The 16,354-nt window shown below is 38.0% G+C and overlaps 1 protein-coding gene across 2 annotated transcripts in view; it reads right to left on the reverse strand.

Annotated features, from left to right (window-relative positions):
- Nucleotides 1-7,953: 7,953 nt before the first annotated feature.
- The window catches only part of ARMC1 (armadillo repeat containing 1), a 34,205-nt gene continuing 25,804 nt past the window's right edge, over nucleotides 7,954-16,354 (reverse strand). For both annotated transcript variants that reach the window (XM_041412856.1, XM_041412857.1), the window contains exons 4-7: nucleotides 14,346-14,535; nucleotides 10,964-11,080; nucleotides 10,809-10,883; nucleotides 7,954-10,231 (exon numbers count right to left, since the gene is read on the reverse strand). In XM_041412856.1, coding sequence (XP_041268790.1) covers nucleotides 10,040-10,231; nucleotides 10,809-10,883; nucleotides 10,964-11,080; nucleotides 14,346-14,535 — 574 coding nt within the window. In that variant the 3' untranslated portion in view covers nucleotides 7,954-10,039. The remainder of the gene's footprint in view (nucleotides 10,232-10,808; nucleotides 10,884-10,963; nucleotides 11,081-14,345; nucleotides 14,536-16,354) is intronic.

A 16,354-nucleotide genomic window follows, 5' to 3' on the forward strand; every position in this document is an offset into this window, starting at 1 on the left:
GACAGAATGTCTCAGAGCTGGCAGTATGAACTTCCAGCCAAGGGGAGCAGCCCTCAGTGGCATTGCTGAGGCCCAGGATGCAACTCCTGTGTTTGTCACGGGTCCGTGAGTAATGGGAATGGGCACGGACAGCAGCAGCTGAAAGCAAACACCTGAGACACAATACAAGTGGAGTTTCTGCATAAAGTCTCTTCCCAAGCAGCAGGAAACCAGCATGGCCATGCAGACCTTTTAGGACTTTAGACTCTAAAGGCTCAGTTAACTTTAGGTGTTGCTGCAAGCATCTGTTCATGTGGGGACTCGGCCAGTCCCTCCTCCCCATGGCCCCTTCACGCAGGAGGTTTAGCGTGGTCAGTGAGATGGAGATGGAGCATCAGCCAAGCAGTGCTGCATGTCCAGAGGCTGGAAGAGGAGGAGGTGGTGAGAGTTTTCCCTTGGCATCAGAACTGACCTTTAAAAAGTGCCTCTTCAGAATTTTCATAACATTTACACAGTCATCAATCACTAAGTAGCAGCTTGGGGAATAAGGCCAGACCACCAACTACCAAGAATACCTGAACTGGTGGCAGTAGAAGTCCAGGAGTCCTTCCTGTCTACGCTAGTGGGTTGCACAAGCAGCCACCCAGGCTCCTTGCAGGAGGAGAGACTAATACTTTCAAACAGAGAATAAAGGAGCTTCCTGATATCTCATATTTTCATTTATACAAGAATCATCCAGGAGGGGAGGTGATACAGCTTCTCTTCATAATCTTCACATCCCAGAGACAATTTCTGTGATTTCATAATACGTGTGGGGTGAGATTTACTAACAGCCCCCTTGTATCTTGGCCCAGTGCTGCTCAGTCAAGTCTCTCTGACTAGTTTCAAATACTTCACTTTACAAAATCCCAAAGGAGCAGAAACTCAGCCCTGTTACCCTCCTTTGCCTGATTGAAAAGTGAGGTGCAGAGCTATGGCAAGCAAAGCAGGCAAAAGAAGACAAAGCAAAATACAAACAATCCAAAAGACTCCGAATGCTTCAAAACCACCAAGCCAGGGAAACAGGAATAGGTTGCATGAAACAACAGAATGAAGCTGAAGCTACTGAGGAATTAGCAAAGTAAGGGCGAAAAACTGTTTTAACTTCTTGGTTTGTTTTGTTTTTCTTTGCAAAGCCCCAGTTTGTTAGGAAAGGAATTCCACAAAAATCTCAATTTTCATTAAAAAACAAGCTTCCCTAATCCTCACAGCTGCAGAAATGATGGGGGAAAAGCATGGAACTGCACTCTAGCACACCCAAACAGCAGAATAAATCAAACAAGAAACAAAATTATCGGTTTGAATCCTAGGGAAATTTAAGTCCAGTTTCTTGTGGGAACTACATTTCCATATTTAGTATTATAAGGACTGAAAGGATGAAAGACTACAATGATGGTGACAACAAGAGTATCGTAATAAGAGCAAAAACAAGGAACAAAGTGTGCACTAAAAGAAGGAGGCTTGTACAAAATAAAAATACTTACTTGCTTAAGGATCTCACACTCTGTACTGATAGACACTGCATCAAGACTGGGACTCCCAGCATCCTTGGATTTATTTTTTTCTATGAAGGGAACTGTTAATTTTAAGTGTTTGGAGTTAAGGTCCTGAAGAACAAGAAGCTCAGGTCACAGAACCCAAACCAATTTCCTGGTTTCATGCTGATCAAGCCAGCATTTTGCAGGATGGCCCAGCAAAAAGCACCGCACAATTTCGGTGGGTGTCCAGTTTGTTGAACAGCTCTCTCCTTGGCAGGGGAAAAAAATTGGTTCTTAGTTTTGCCCTCTCATGTCTCACACAGCAACTTTCTTCATGTAAACAGATACCCTCATCCACTTTATATTATTTCATAGTCCTTGGGTTTAGAGAGTGGAGACCCCAGGTTACGCTGCAATTCAGTTATATTGTAGGATAGTCCTAGCAGTACTGTGCTCTACTATGGAAAAAGGAAAAACTCATTGATGGAGGCCAGTTCTGGTTATTTCTTAAAAGCTGGTACAAGGAGCAAGTACCAGTAACTTTCTTCAGATTTTTAACTTTTTTATGCCAGATTTAAGGGCCAGCCTCAGAAAAGTATGAAGGAAATATGTCCCTGCCAAGACACTATTATTAGCAAAAACTATTAATGGAACAGCCATTGCTTGGGGTATTACTGTGGCACTGCAAACTGCTACTGTTAATTAATAAGTGGCTTATAAGAGCTTTGTCTTAGGAAAGTGAAAACACATCTATGGATGAAATAAAAACATTTTTATATTATTTATTCCTATCAAAGAAAGTTTCCCACTAATAGCAGTGGAAGATGTTGATCAGCTCACAGACTTCTTTAAAATCAGCTTAAGGACAACATTGCAATCACAACAGCATTATGTGGGGGCATTTTTGTCAGCATTGACAATTTTTATCCTGTACAAATGGTGGTGTTTAACAAAGACATATGTTTACACAGATGGAGGAGGGAGGTTGTAGTAATGGTGTGATTGAAAGTAAATTGGATTGGTTGAGTAGCTGATGCCAGCTGCCGTTTCAGTCTAGGAGTAGGTGGGTACTCGAGATGGGCTGTAGTCACTGGGACCAGATATTGGAAGTTTGCTGAGTACCTCTTATCATTCATTTGGATGATCCTAAACCCATCACTCAGCAGCTGAGAGCTGGCTCAGGGTTCAGGATTCAGTGAGGCATTTTGGGGTTGGGTGTTCCTATCCTGAAGGAAGGAATGGCATTTAAAGTATACGTGTCTTTAGAGGCAGGCACACAGCACATAGATGAAGGCTAAACTTAAGTATCCTTACAACTCTCCAAAATTTACAGAATAAAGAATCCAGAATTTATTTAAAGACCACACTCTCTCTCTTCCCTGATGGTGGCTGACTGTCCAACAAGCCAGATACACAACTGTACTGTTGTTTAGCCAAAATAGCATGGCATTGACCTAGCAGAAGAAACACTGGTCCTTACAGCACTAATGTTTTGGCTGGTCAAAAAGAGGTTTCTAAAGATAGAAGCCCAGTTTCAGAATTTGGTGCGTCTTTATGACGCACCACTGGAATACTGAAGTATCAGAGAGCTAGTGGGAACTCAGTGCCAGTCTCACATGAGCAAAGGTCTGCTCCTCCCCACATCTCTACTTACAGACTCTGCTGCAGTCTAGTGGTGTTGGGAGGAGGGACAGCAAAGGACCGGGAGGGACTGGGCTACATTCAAGCTTTTACTTCATTTTATGGCATTAAGTTTTTTCCTTCTCTTCCTCCTACTCAATTAATTTAAATGATGCAGGAAACTCTTACACATTCAGGGTCTTCACAAATAATAGTCAGATGTAGCTCTCATTGTAATTAACCAGATATCCATCCACTCTACAAACAGGTCTGCATCATGCTTCCCTATGTATATTATGAACAGTGTCTCAAAAAAGTGTTTTTAAAATTTAGACACATTACAATTATTTTTTTTTTATTTCTAAAGTTATTTTTGGTACTTTACCCTAATAATTACCATTTCCTTTTCTTAATTTCATAATAAAATCATAGACCCTTGATTAATTGAATTGCAACTGACTATTTAGCTTTACCTACATCAGGTTCATTATACTGGGGGTGATGTGTGTGGAAGCTGAAGAAAAAGGAAAACAGCACAATATGACATTCTTCACTTCTTTAGCCAGTCACACAAATATGAACTACAAACATAATATTAGAGGGGGCATGACTTCTGACACATCCCATGTGAAGAACTAGCCACTACCAGCTTTTATTTACAGGTTCTTAGCCTTGAACAGGGTAACACACACTTATTTGACAATAATCACTGTGAAATTATATATCAAGCAGCTGTTTTCACAGTGAAGGCTTATTTACAAAAATGCTATTTACTTCTTTTTCTTAGAACAAAATTTTGCAGAATGGCAGAGAATTATTGTTGAAGCTATAACAGTAAAAAAAGTTGCAAAAACCAGTCATTATTTATTTTATATTTGCTTAGCCTGTTGAAAGGCTAAGATATAATTTCATTTAAAGAGCAGGAGTATCCTTCGAGCACACGTAATTTGCTGTTACAAACAGCACTACATTTTATACACCAGAACATCTACACATATGGAGAAACAAAAGCAGCTACATTGACTATAACAATAAGATTGCTTCAGCAGCCTAAATGACAGAGTTAATGCTCACCTTTGCTAAATGGCTGCTATTTCCCTATTATAGTGGGTGATATATCTTCATTGTTTCAGTAATGTAGCCAACAATTGAGAGCTAAGTAGTAGCCACTCTTCACCTTCAGTAAGCTTTACAGGTATTTTATATGCAAAGAAATGGACTCCTTAAAATATGCCATTTACTACATCCCACTGAATTACAGTGTATAAACAATAATGGTTATTTGCTAAAACATTACAGCACATATTTGTTGTAGCAAAGGAGGTAAAGCCATGAAATCCAAGGACAACGTATAAGCTTCTAGTTTTATACCGAGATTATGAACCTGAATGGCACTGTCAATATTGAATGTGGGACTTCCATATGAATAATACTGGGTTTTACAATCAAAAATCCATTATGGCAGTTTAAGTTTTTATTCAGAAAAAAAAAATTAATCTTGCAGTAATGCAAATCAAACCCTCACCTTTAGACAGTCTCACGTAAAGCTAAATTAGCACTGCTCCTCTGGCCAGGAGGAGCAGCCATTTGCAGATGCAAACTCTCTTTGCCCATGAATTGCCTTCCAGTTTCCTTCCACTCCCTCCCAGCCTTCCCAAAACCAGGACTGCCTGTGCTGAATCATCTACCTACCCTTTAAAATTAAATACAAAACAATGCATGGATACTTGCCCAGTGAAGGAAGCACAGCCAAAAGGTCACACCACAAAAGGGACATTTTGGTGTGCTGTCACTTTCTACTGTGCTATACATAGGGGCAGGAAGAGAGTTTAACCAAAACATGCTCTTGACAAGTAATTAAAAAGAAACAATACATTTATATAAGATATATAATACTGTGTATATGGGGAGTCTAGAAAGGAGACAACACCTCCTTAGAGAAATGTTAAAGATTAAAACCAATTGATAACATTAATTGCTGGAAAGAGCACAAATGCCATGGTCAGGGTGGTGTTTAACTCTGCTGAAATAGATCATGTTGTGAAAAGCTTTTGAAATACAACATATGCAAAGACAGCTGAATTTTTTTAAACAGTTTAAAAGGGTATTTGTTACCAAAACTTCTTTGCTACCTAGAACTTTAACGAATCAGTAAGAACTATTTTGAGATGAAAATTCATTTTTGGCCATGCCTTTCAACATCCTGATGCAGCAAATGTATAACTCAATAAGGAAAGTTGCTTGTGGCAGGTTTGACTTTCCTATTCCAGCCCAGAGAAGTTGACAGTGCAAAGGTCTCTCTTAAAATGGAAAGCATTTCAGTTTATTTATGAAGTGAAGCATGAACAAAGAATCAGAGACAGCTCACAAAATTTTGCACTTCCCAGGAATCCTGAGCAATTTGGGTAAACAGATTCTACTGTACAGTCTGTAAAATGAGATCAGTAGAAAAATGCTTTTTTAAAGACTGCTCGCTCGCCATGGGCTCACAAGAGATCTCACCCTCCCTTCACCAGCAAACATCCAGAGGGACAGTTCCCATGGAGAAGCTGACACAGCAATTCCCTGCACTGGTGGGTTAGCATGCCATGAGCCTGAAGGACCTCAAAGAGAAGAGGTTTGAAAGAGCAAAGTATTACCTCAAACAGTACCCCCTTATTTTCTGTATTTAGACTTGGTGCCCTGATAGGAACTGAAAACAAGACTCCTGTCATAGGTGGGTCTGTGGCATTCAGATTTCTATAACAGCTACTTAAAAGACCTTTGTTATGCCAGTCAGACATAGTGCCATGCACTGCTGGCACAGAAGTGCTTTTGACATAAGAAGTTTGGTTTCACTTGTGATTTTATTCAGCTCTTTAGAAACAATAGAGTAGCACAACTAGCGTGGCTGATCAGCCTGAACTGTAGCCACTGGACAAGCATTAAACACTGCAGAAATTATTTAGCTACCAAGTTCTGTATCTTGGTAGCCACGAAGAGAGAGAGCTGCTGGGAACTTGATCCAGATAGCAGCCTTCAGATCCTAACATAATAAACAACTTCTACCATGACAACTGGCACAAAAATCTGTAACAGTGTGCATCTCCTCTGAGATGTGTTTGTATCTTGAGACTTTAACTGCTTCAAGGGATCTTAATTTATTCCACAGAGGAAGCTCTAACTCTTGCAGTCACTTGCATAGTGCAACATGCAAATAAATGAACAGCGACTTGAAGAAACTTTAAAATAATGTAATTCTGATGTGGCACATGTGTCAGCTCACAGAGGTAGACTTGCTCTCCATGCACTCTCTACATACATGCAGAGGACTGCAAATTTAAATCAGCTTTGTTCCACCCTATTCAAAATCTGCAATGCAGGCTAAACAAAGACCATTGCCTGCCCTCTGTAAACTACAAATAGGACAATTTCTTTTTCTAATAGCTTTATACTAAGCTTTAGAGCAGGAATCTCAACAGGCAGTCACCCCTGCGGCTAATCAGATGCTGCACCTCACTGAAGAAGTATCCAGTGACCCCTCCACTCACTCCTTTTTGCCAAATCATGTGCTTTCAACTTTTCCTGAAGAATTACAATCAGCATCAGAGATGGGTTGAGATGTTATTCTCATCTCTATCTGTTTTCTACCCTTAATTTTACCAGACAGAGGTTGTTAACATTTGAGCAACTCTGAATAATTAGGTACAGACAAAGAAACAGGAAGGACTGTATGATCCAACCTTCTGCCAAAGGAATATGGGAAGGAGTGGTGCTGCTAATTTTTATTAGGTGTGTTTTTAAACTCTGCTAGTTGACAGCTAGAACGTTGTCAGAGGCAAAAAGGCGCACCCACGTTTTATTTTATGTTGCAGGCAGTTACAGGAGTACTTCACACCTGCCAGTTTGCATCTCCCTAGGTAGTCAATGTTTTCTTCCAAATTAGCCCCACACAGTACCCCCCTCACCAGCTTACACGGCCTGTGGCAAAACTCAGCCACATCAGCTATTTTTGTACAGAACAAGCCATAGGTGATTTGGAGTGGGAAAGCCAGAGTATAATTTATTTCACTGTACTGCACAATGCTTACAGTGCTTTGACAGCTGCACACAGAGGCACAGCTATGAGCCTCAATTTTACCTCTACCTATCCCATCAGCATTTACTCTTATTATGAGGAAACATGGTAGTGATTATTCCATTATGCTGTACATAACCCTGGGACAATTCAGGAGCTTCCACAAGGATGTAAGCAGTGACTACCTTGGCAACTGAGTACTTTGCAACTTGGCAATGCAATACCAATGCCACATCTCCCAGTTAAGCTTTAAAAGCCTCTAATTTTACAGTATTTTTTTTGGTCATATCCTTAGGTCAGAACAAAAGGGTTTTCTTATTCTTCATCCGACCTCTAAAAAAGTACAAGCATAAAATTAACGAGTCTTTGTTATGACTTCAACCCCAAGTTTTATCAAAGAAATTTCTCCAGAAGTGTTGATTTTTCTTAATTTCCCTAATGAAATATGACCTACATAGCATCAGTTATTTAAAAAAAAAAAAAGCTAACGTCCAAAAAAGCCCCCTAGGAATCAATTTGAGATCATATCCTCAAGAATCATCTGCTTACCTACTTTTTACAAAAAACTTTGTTTGAAATGTAAGCATGTTCTACACACATACAAAAGACCCGCTCTGACATACAGCAAAGGAGTCACTAAAACTGGACATCTGCATTCCTCACTGTCAAAACAAAGATGAATACACTTCTAAAACCACAAGTAGCTTAAAAGAATGGCAGCACATTTAAGAAGGCACCAGATTTTCTTTAGACATTTAAGAAGGCACCAGTCATGCTTTGTTTAGTTATATTATCCTTTATTATTTTACAATGTATTTCAAAAACTTTTACAGATGCCTTAAACTGTTCTACAAGAGCTGCAATACTGTCATAAAAGCACACCTACAGACCGAATGCACAAACGAACTGTAATACCTACTGGTATTGAACCATTAATATCCAAAGGGTGTAGTCTTTCAGTAAACAGATGTGCAGTAATGCAAATGCAAACAGATGTTACTGCAGAAAAACAAAACTCTGCATTCATGGCTATAGAACAGAGGACTTTTCAAACACATTTGGTACTGTAACATTCTAGACAGCAATATGAAGAGCATTACATATTTAAAGCAATACATGCCCTGAAAAGCCTGTATTTTCAATCTGTGCGTGTAAACCTGAATCAAAAATAAACTAGATATAGTAAAAAACATGAGACATCTAGTCTGCCAACAAGATTTTGGGGTTTTTTTTCTTAGAATGACAATTAACCTGGTTGGGTGAACTCTGACCTGCATTATTATTATTATTATTATTTTACATTATCATATCCTCAGCATTTCTGTAGTACTATGACAGCCTGTGCGTTTGTTTTTTTTTTTAATTTATTCCTTGTGCATTGGCACAGGAGAATAACTTTGATGCATTAAATTTCTTTTCTGAGTCTCCAAGTGGTAAATATGATTCATATTATAGCAAATACATTACCACAAAAAAGCACTGTATAACAACGTTTATAACATGTTTCAAAGTTCTCAGCTGTATTTCTCTGGTGCAACAAAGCAGGGGCACTGCAGCTTTCAAGCACTGTGTACTGAATCCTCTCACGCACAGTGTTTACTAAAAGCTCAGATATATGTTATTCACTACCTACAGAAGTTTTGCTTTTATTATCACTTCTGCTCGCAGGAACTACTAAGACATCTTTAGACTTATACTGTCTGTAAGTTACAGGGCAAAGCCAATTGTTTGCATATGTTTTCAAGCCAAGCTGATGTATTTTCATGGGAGTCTCATGAAAGACATTAGGAGGAAACAGTAACTTCATATCAGGATTGTTAGGGGGAAACAAACAAAAAAAGAGTCAAAATTTACAAATGTGGCACTGTGGCAAAAGAGGCATTCTGTCCTGCTTTACACTTCAAGTTTAAAGTTTTAGTTACCATTAAATATTTCCTAACAGTAAACACCATTCCTTCATCAAATATAATCTACATTCCTCTATTCTCTGCAGGCAGAGCTGAAATGGGTCATCACTACATTAGACCACAGCTTTTTCTGCTAGTCTTCCCAGCTAGCCTAAACAGCAGTCAGTGGTATTTATTAGTTATAGATATGTATATATATATCAGTCAGTCACACCCATCATTACAAATATGTTCTAGTTTATTTACTGTACAATGTATGTATACATATTTGTGTCTTTTCAGTCCCTTTTTTCTTATCTTAAGCGCTCCAATAGTTAAGGGCAGGCTGGGAAAAAAATCAATATACATAAAAGGGTTACATATTTCAAGTCTGTAGTGATTCTAGTTTTAACAGCAAAAGGGGATCCTCGTGCTCATGCTGTGAACATGGCTGGCAAAAACAAAGGCCAGAAAAAGAGGCAGACTGTATTTCTCTCTGGAGTCAAAATCTAGAAAATTGAACAAAACAAAGGGATGTAGTCCAAAGGGATGTAAAAATGAAAAGGGTGTTTCATTCAATGTACAACTGGAGCTATTAAGAATTTTCTTCCACAGAGGCCCTGAGACGAGTTGAATGGATTCTTTCTACCATGTGTTTCATGTGAAGTCAAACTTAACTTAAAGCTCTATAGGTTTAGCATAAACATTTGGTATATAAGAGTGGACCCATTTTTAAAAAGTGAAGCAATAAAATCTACATGGAAAACTAATGAAGGAACAATTTGATTGGAGGCCTCTGTCCTTTGACCCCTGCCCTATCAGGCTAAACATCCAATAAAATGTAAAATGCAGCATACATTTGCTTAATCTAAAATTTTTGTGATGATTTATTGCAAATTGCACTTGGCAGTTCACCACACCAATGGAAAACTGGCCCCCTTGTTGGTTCATTCACACAGTCTTTCAACACCAAATACAAGTCACCAGTAGAAAGATCTTGATAGAAAGTTTGCTGCTGTGCTGAGCCAACTTGCTGCACCTTCTGGGTGTGACCCAACACGAGACACTGCTTTGTCCTGTTCCTTAGTAGGGCTCTCATCTTCTGGCAAATACTCAGGTAGATCTGTGTTCTGCTCTACTTCCACTGGAGTATCTTGGAACGGAACTAGCATCTGGTAAAACACAACAGATTAAAATGATGTCAAATGTTGTCACTTAAAAGAATGAATCAAAGTTATATGTCAAATGTTGTAACTTAAAAGAATGAAACAAGGTTATAACATACACATGTTCAGGGTGACAGGCATGCACATTGTGAGACTCTCCATTGCCCTATAGAGCAAGAACATAAAAGGAACACTATTCTTAGAAGATACAAAAGAAAAGCTTTGGCTTAATAGGGAAGAGAAAGTATCAAGTAAATACAGACTACCTTTTAGTGCAGTAGCTGTGAAACAAAAGCACAGCAGCAACTCCAACCAGGAAAACCCACCACTTTCATTGTGACCCTTTTCATATCATTATGGAGATAATCAATTACAGTACTTTTGTCCTTCTTCTGAACAATAATTTCTGTGTAACTGTTCTATGGATTCATATCCTGACATAGGATATCCTTGATTCCCCTCATACTGGATGTGTAACACTCACGCTTAAAAAATTTTGCCTGCTATCAGATGTTATGGGCATGGAGGTGCTGGTATTGAAGATTCAGCTGAGCTGTAACAATTAGACAGACAGAGATCCTACCTCCTCACCACTTTCACTTTTCACAACTTGCTGTGCCTTCATAACTTTGGTTGATGCTATTGCCGTTGCCAGCGCCTACAAATACAGAAAAAAGCAAGAGCTCAGTGCAACAGAATGCAATAATGTGAGGATCTGGGGGGTTACGAGGCACTTACCTCTGCTTTTAAATCTGAGCGAATTCGGACCACGCACCTTTGAACAGCCATTTGAAAGGTAAAACTAATTACACCTTTAATTTTCAACAAGGCTTCTTCACAAAGATTCCTTCGAGACTGAAAAACAAGCAAAGTCCCACAACTAAAAAACACACCAGGTGAAAATGCTCACAATTAATTGTGTTCCTGTATGTCTCAAAGCACATGGTTACAAAAGTGTGGTTGAGTAACAGAAAAACTAAACTTTCATTTTAGTGCACAAATATTAGACTCTCTTGCCACAAAAGAAAAATTTGCTTACACTTTAGAAGTCAAAGAAGGATGGAATCAACTGTAAATAATTAGAGAAAAGTGCTGAAAAGCAAAGAATGTTTTTCTCTGTGTGATCAGCTAAACAGTCCCCTCTGGTTAAGTTCTGATTGACTGAAGTGCTCATTGATGAGTAGTTAGTGTTTAAGTTGCTATTTATCAGACACCTTGGCTCCATACTGACTGAATGCATCAAAGCAGCTGTTGTATCTTTCAGCTGCTTCATCTGTGGCAGCTCACAGACATCATGGCACAGCACATGCTTAATTCTTATTTTAAAGGGAAAATACTTGGTTGATAACCCACAGAGTGTCATGCTTAAAGCAAGTGACATCACCTACTGTGCTGTAACATTACATTGACCCGTACTAGTTGCATTTCCTACATTACCTTAGAATGTTCTATTTTTTTCCCCCTTTTAATATTTGTACAAGATGGTTGCAACAAAAAGAATTAAAGTAAACTTGGAGAGACTGCTAGCACAGAAGGGGATAAAAAAAGATGGACTGCATCAGAAATAAAGTGACAGCCATTACATAAGGTTTAAAATAACTATTCTTTTCATGCAAGGTTTCAAATTACTAGTAATTTCAAAGTATATTTGTATTAGCTACCAAATAATCACCAGTCAGTATTCACTGTGTGCACAATAAGCAAATTAAATTATTTTAATCTCTGGAAGAATGAACTAAAGCAGTTTGGGTTTGGTTTTTTTTTGTTTTTTGTTTGTTTGTTTGTTTTTTTTAGCAGCTTAGCATATAGATTGAAACAATACATTTGTTCATTTGTGTAAGTTTATGTATTGAAATAGCTAACATTTTTGCATTTTCCAAAAAACAACTTTGTCCGATAGGCTGCCTTTACTACAGAAAGAAAATACTCGATGCAAAGACGACAGGCTGCCTTACACAAGTGAAAGTTGAAGCCTACACCTGGACACAGCAAGCAACACTTTCATAGCTTCTTAGCCTAAAAAAATAAATTCATACATGGGTATGTACCAGTTCTGTGACAGAATTCAGCTTTTTACTCTTAAGATCCCATGTGAATCACAGGCACCTCAGTTTAATTCAAAGTGGGGCTTTCAGTGATCAGATAACTGGTGAATAATTTCTTAAAAGACTAAAGTTATTAAGGTCCACACGAACTCCTTAAAAAGCTGGCAGCTTGGCAGCCACCAGCTTTGCTGCACAGGCATACTTTGCAAGAGGCATTTGATTGGCAGGTAGCCACAAACCCCAGCAATACATAACTAAACATACTTCTGCATGGTACTCCTGAAGCATGGGCACAGGTAAAATTTAGGTTATTTCCTTACACATCAAACCCTGATTACCATGCCACTCACAAATACTACTATAATGTACAGACTAGAAAACTGACTGAGGGGCATAACAAAAACTCCTGAGTTACTGCCTTGTTTTTTACCTTTATCACCAAATTTGATTATTAGATCTTAAAATTAAAACACCACATTAAACAACAAACGACCTTTCCCCTCTCTTCCTGAAACAATCAATTATCTACTATTTGAGGTTTTGAAGTTCACAAGCATTTGTAGGACCTGCAACCATTCCTAACAGCAGCTTCCATACAAATGTAAATGACTGAGAACACCATGTCTAAAGCTCTGTGTTTACTCACTATGCCTTTTCAAACTCATACATGCAACCTAGTATTTTCTGCTACTTAAGTCAGGAATAAACTATTGAATTAAACTAAATGGCTTTTGTTGCTCAAAAGCTTTAACACCCTCCCAGTCCCAACTTACCAAAACACTTAAAACAGCATTACAGGGATGTTTAACTTCTGGTGAGCACCTCCAAACATTTCTTTAATCATCTGATGAAATACAGAGCTACCTACACCAGCTATCTCAGCCTGTGCACAGACAGATCTTCTAGGAAAACATGCTGGTGTGATCTGTCTGCAGTTTTGCTCTCTAAAGATGAATATCTAAATACTCTATGCTTTTTCACAATACCTTTACCTCAGCATTGCAGAGAGAAAACTCCACAAATATTGCTAAGTTCCATCTGTTGAAGAAAAAGGCATGCTTTTAAGATAGAATTGGACTACAGGCAAAATATCTAAACTCACAGAGTAGAAGTGGATGAAATTTCTTGCTTGGAGATACCTGTGAACAAATAAATCAACTACAAGCTTAAAAACAACAACCTATGGGACTGAATTTAAAAAAAATTCAGAGTAGCAAAGCCAATGGTGTTGACAAAGCACTGCCTTTCTAGATAGAGCAAGTGCTGGAAGGCCAAAACTGTAAAAAATATTTGTATAAAGTGAGCTAGAGCAGCATGTTATTTCTAAGGGAATTAACTATGGTCTTATGAAAACAGAACAGTGGGTATGCTGCTGGTAAACTGGGCCCGTGGACATGCTTACTTGGCAGAATGTAAAGCAACAAAGCAAAGGATCAGGTTTGATCATTTAAAATGGGTACAAAACTGAAAGATACAGAGTCCGGAGGGCACTTGTGGATAACGTGCTTAAACAGCCTACATGCTGTTTGGCAGCCGTAAAAAGGCAAACATGGCCCTGGGGTGTTATCTACAGGGGTATGGTAGATAAATCTGTAGAAGTTATTCTGACATTACATAAAGACTCAGTGAGACCTCATTAATTCAAATGCCATTCTGGTCACTACAGTAGAAAAGATCTCACAGACAATGAAAAGATGCAGCAAAACCATCTCAAAGAAAATACAGCATTTCTAAAGAATACTAAAAAAAAACTCCCAGTGCCTGAAATCTCTCATAACTAAAACGAAACTTTTTTTAGATAAACACACTTACACAACCACAAGAGATCCTTAAGTGAAAAATGCTGAAGGCACCTTGTTCACTCTATTCTTTCTTGAAAAACCAACAAGTAAACTGCCTTTAAGCATCATCTTTAGGTGTTCTGAGTAAGCTCAATTTATGCAGTATTTTATACACATCTCATGCTTCAAAATACAATTCACAGAAATTGCTGACAACTGATGATGTCATACAAGGAGCCTCACTAGGTTTCTGGGGTTAAAATAAATCTCAGTAAACTCTGAAGCTTTCCTTACCGAATCATCAAGGCCATCTATGTGCAAAACCACTGTCTTGGCGCGTTTATTTGTGCTGCCAAGGAAAAACTGTGCTTTCCGCCGACGATAATTCATCTCATTCACATTGTCCATGTCTGACATGTTGGAAGACTGGAGGATATCATAGACTTCAGAAGCCAGAAGTTTAGTCTCTCCTGGTGTAGTGGTCCTGAAAGAAAAAAAAGGGACTAAGATTTCCAAGTATTTTGTTTTCACATTAGTACTGCAAAAAGCTATTGATTACATCCTTGCAACTGGATTATTCCGTGCGGTACAGTCAAGACTTGGCAAAAATGTTACATGGGGAGAGCACAAATTGGGTAAAACGATTTTCTTTTCCCGATTCCAATTTTTATGTCAATTTGTTGATTCTGTGCTCATGATAAACAGGCCTGTTCTCAAACAACATGAGCACAGTTTACATCAATTTGACAACTACAAGCCAAACATGGTAGTGCATGGTCAGTGCTCCAGGGTTACTTTGTGTTGAGCTTTATTTTTTTATAATAGAACTTTTCCAATTGCCTTGTGACATGTTTTGTTTCCCACTTTCCTTGCTACATAATAAAAATAATTTCTCTGTAGAACTGGCATCTTTCCTGAAGTTTTCTTCTCCAAAGTTACCTAGCATCAGCAGCATAGCAGAAACACAAATTTTCTTGAAGAATCCAAAGGTCATTCCTGATTAGACTAAAATTTATGGTATAAATTATAGGATATCCTTTTTTTAGATAGAAAAAAGTAGATAATAGACTCAACATATATTGAATTGTTAGGATTTAATTAAAACTAATTTTAATCAGGTACTAATATAAATCTGTTGTCCAAATTCAGCCCTGCTTTAACTACGTTAGTGACTTAAAGCTTTGTGTAGAAACAAAATTATTACTGCATCAACTTGCAATTAATTTTAAGATGATGAATGACAGCTTTGCTGCTTTGTTTAGCAAACACTAAGTAAGTAACATGTACCTTTAGATTTATTTTTTTTTTCATTCGACTTCCTTAATTACCAGACATTAAACACATTTTCCATCCTACCATATGGACAAGAGAGAACACTAAATAAAGCAAGCTAGGAGTTCTTGGCTTGTGGGGGTCTCAGCTAGCCTTTTTTTTTTTTTTTTAACTTCTCTGCACCTTGTTTTGAACAGCACCCACTTGGAAAGGAAAATGTCAGTTCTTGTGGTAATTCAGTAGATTAACAACATTCAAAGGGAAAAAAAAAGAGAAAAAAGTGGTAATAAGCAAATAACCAAGACCTAGAAGGGGAAAGCATTCCAACATATGCTCAGTTTTAAATACATGCTCATGTTCTGCTTTCCTACACTGAGAAATCACTTAGGTTAATGCACAGAAACAAGTGCTGGGAACTCACAAAGATTTCAACTTCATCCTTCCATCATTTATTACATAAAGTAATAGAACTGATGATAAAGCCATGCAACTGGATGTCCTGAGGTAGTAATAAATCAGCTTTTGCTAAAGTGATAGCTTATCAAGAGATTAAGGAATTAACCCACCTATTAGTTTTGCCAATTTCTTTCAACAATCCTGTCCATATAAAGTGATTTACAGCAGACAAGTTTTATTTTTGGTAGTTTAAATACAGCTCACTAAGCAAACTATTGAAAATGTCACTATTCCACCTACAGCACCCACTATGCAGTTGGTAAGGGGTTTTGCTTCAAAACAGTTGTACTATTACATCAGAGAGTTAAAAAAAAGTCAGAAAGCCAAATGAGAAATAAAAGCATCCTTAATACTTGCCTTAATATATATGTGTGTATATATATGCATATATATACTAACCTATGCAAAATAAAGAGAATTTAAAGCTGTCACTATGTCAGCAAATATAAAATATTCAAGTGCCTACAGCAAAACATCAACAGTGATTTTCATATATGCTTTATTCTCTCAACATTATAGTTGGCACGGTTCTTGAAAACCAATGAGCTGCTATTAACTGCACAACTGAAACAACC

This window comes from Onychostruthus taczanowskii, unplaced genomic scaffold (assembly GCF_017590055.1).
Source record: "Onychostruthus taczanowskii isolate IOZ18803 unplaced genomic scaffold, ASM1759005v1 scaffold4, whole genome shotgun sequence".
Lineage (NCBI taxonomy): Eukaryota > Metazoa > Chordata > Aves > Passeriformes > Passeridae > Onychostruthus > Onychostruthus taczanowskii.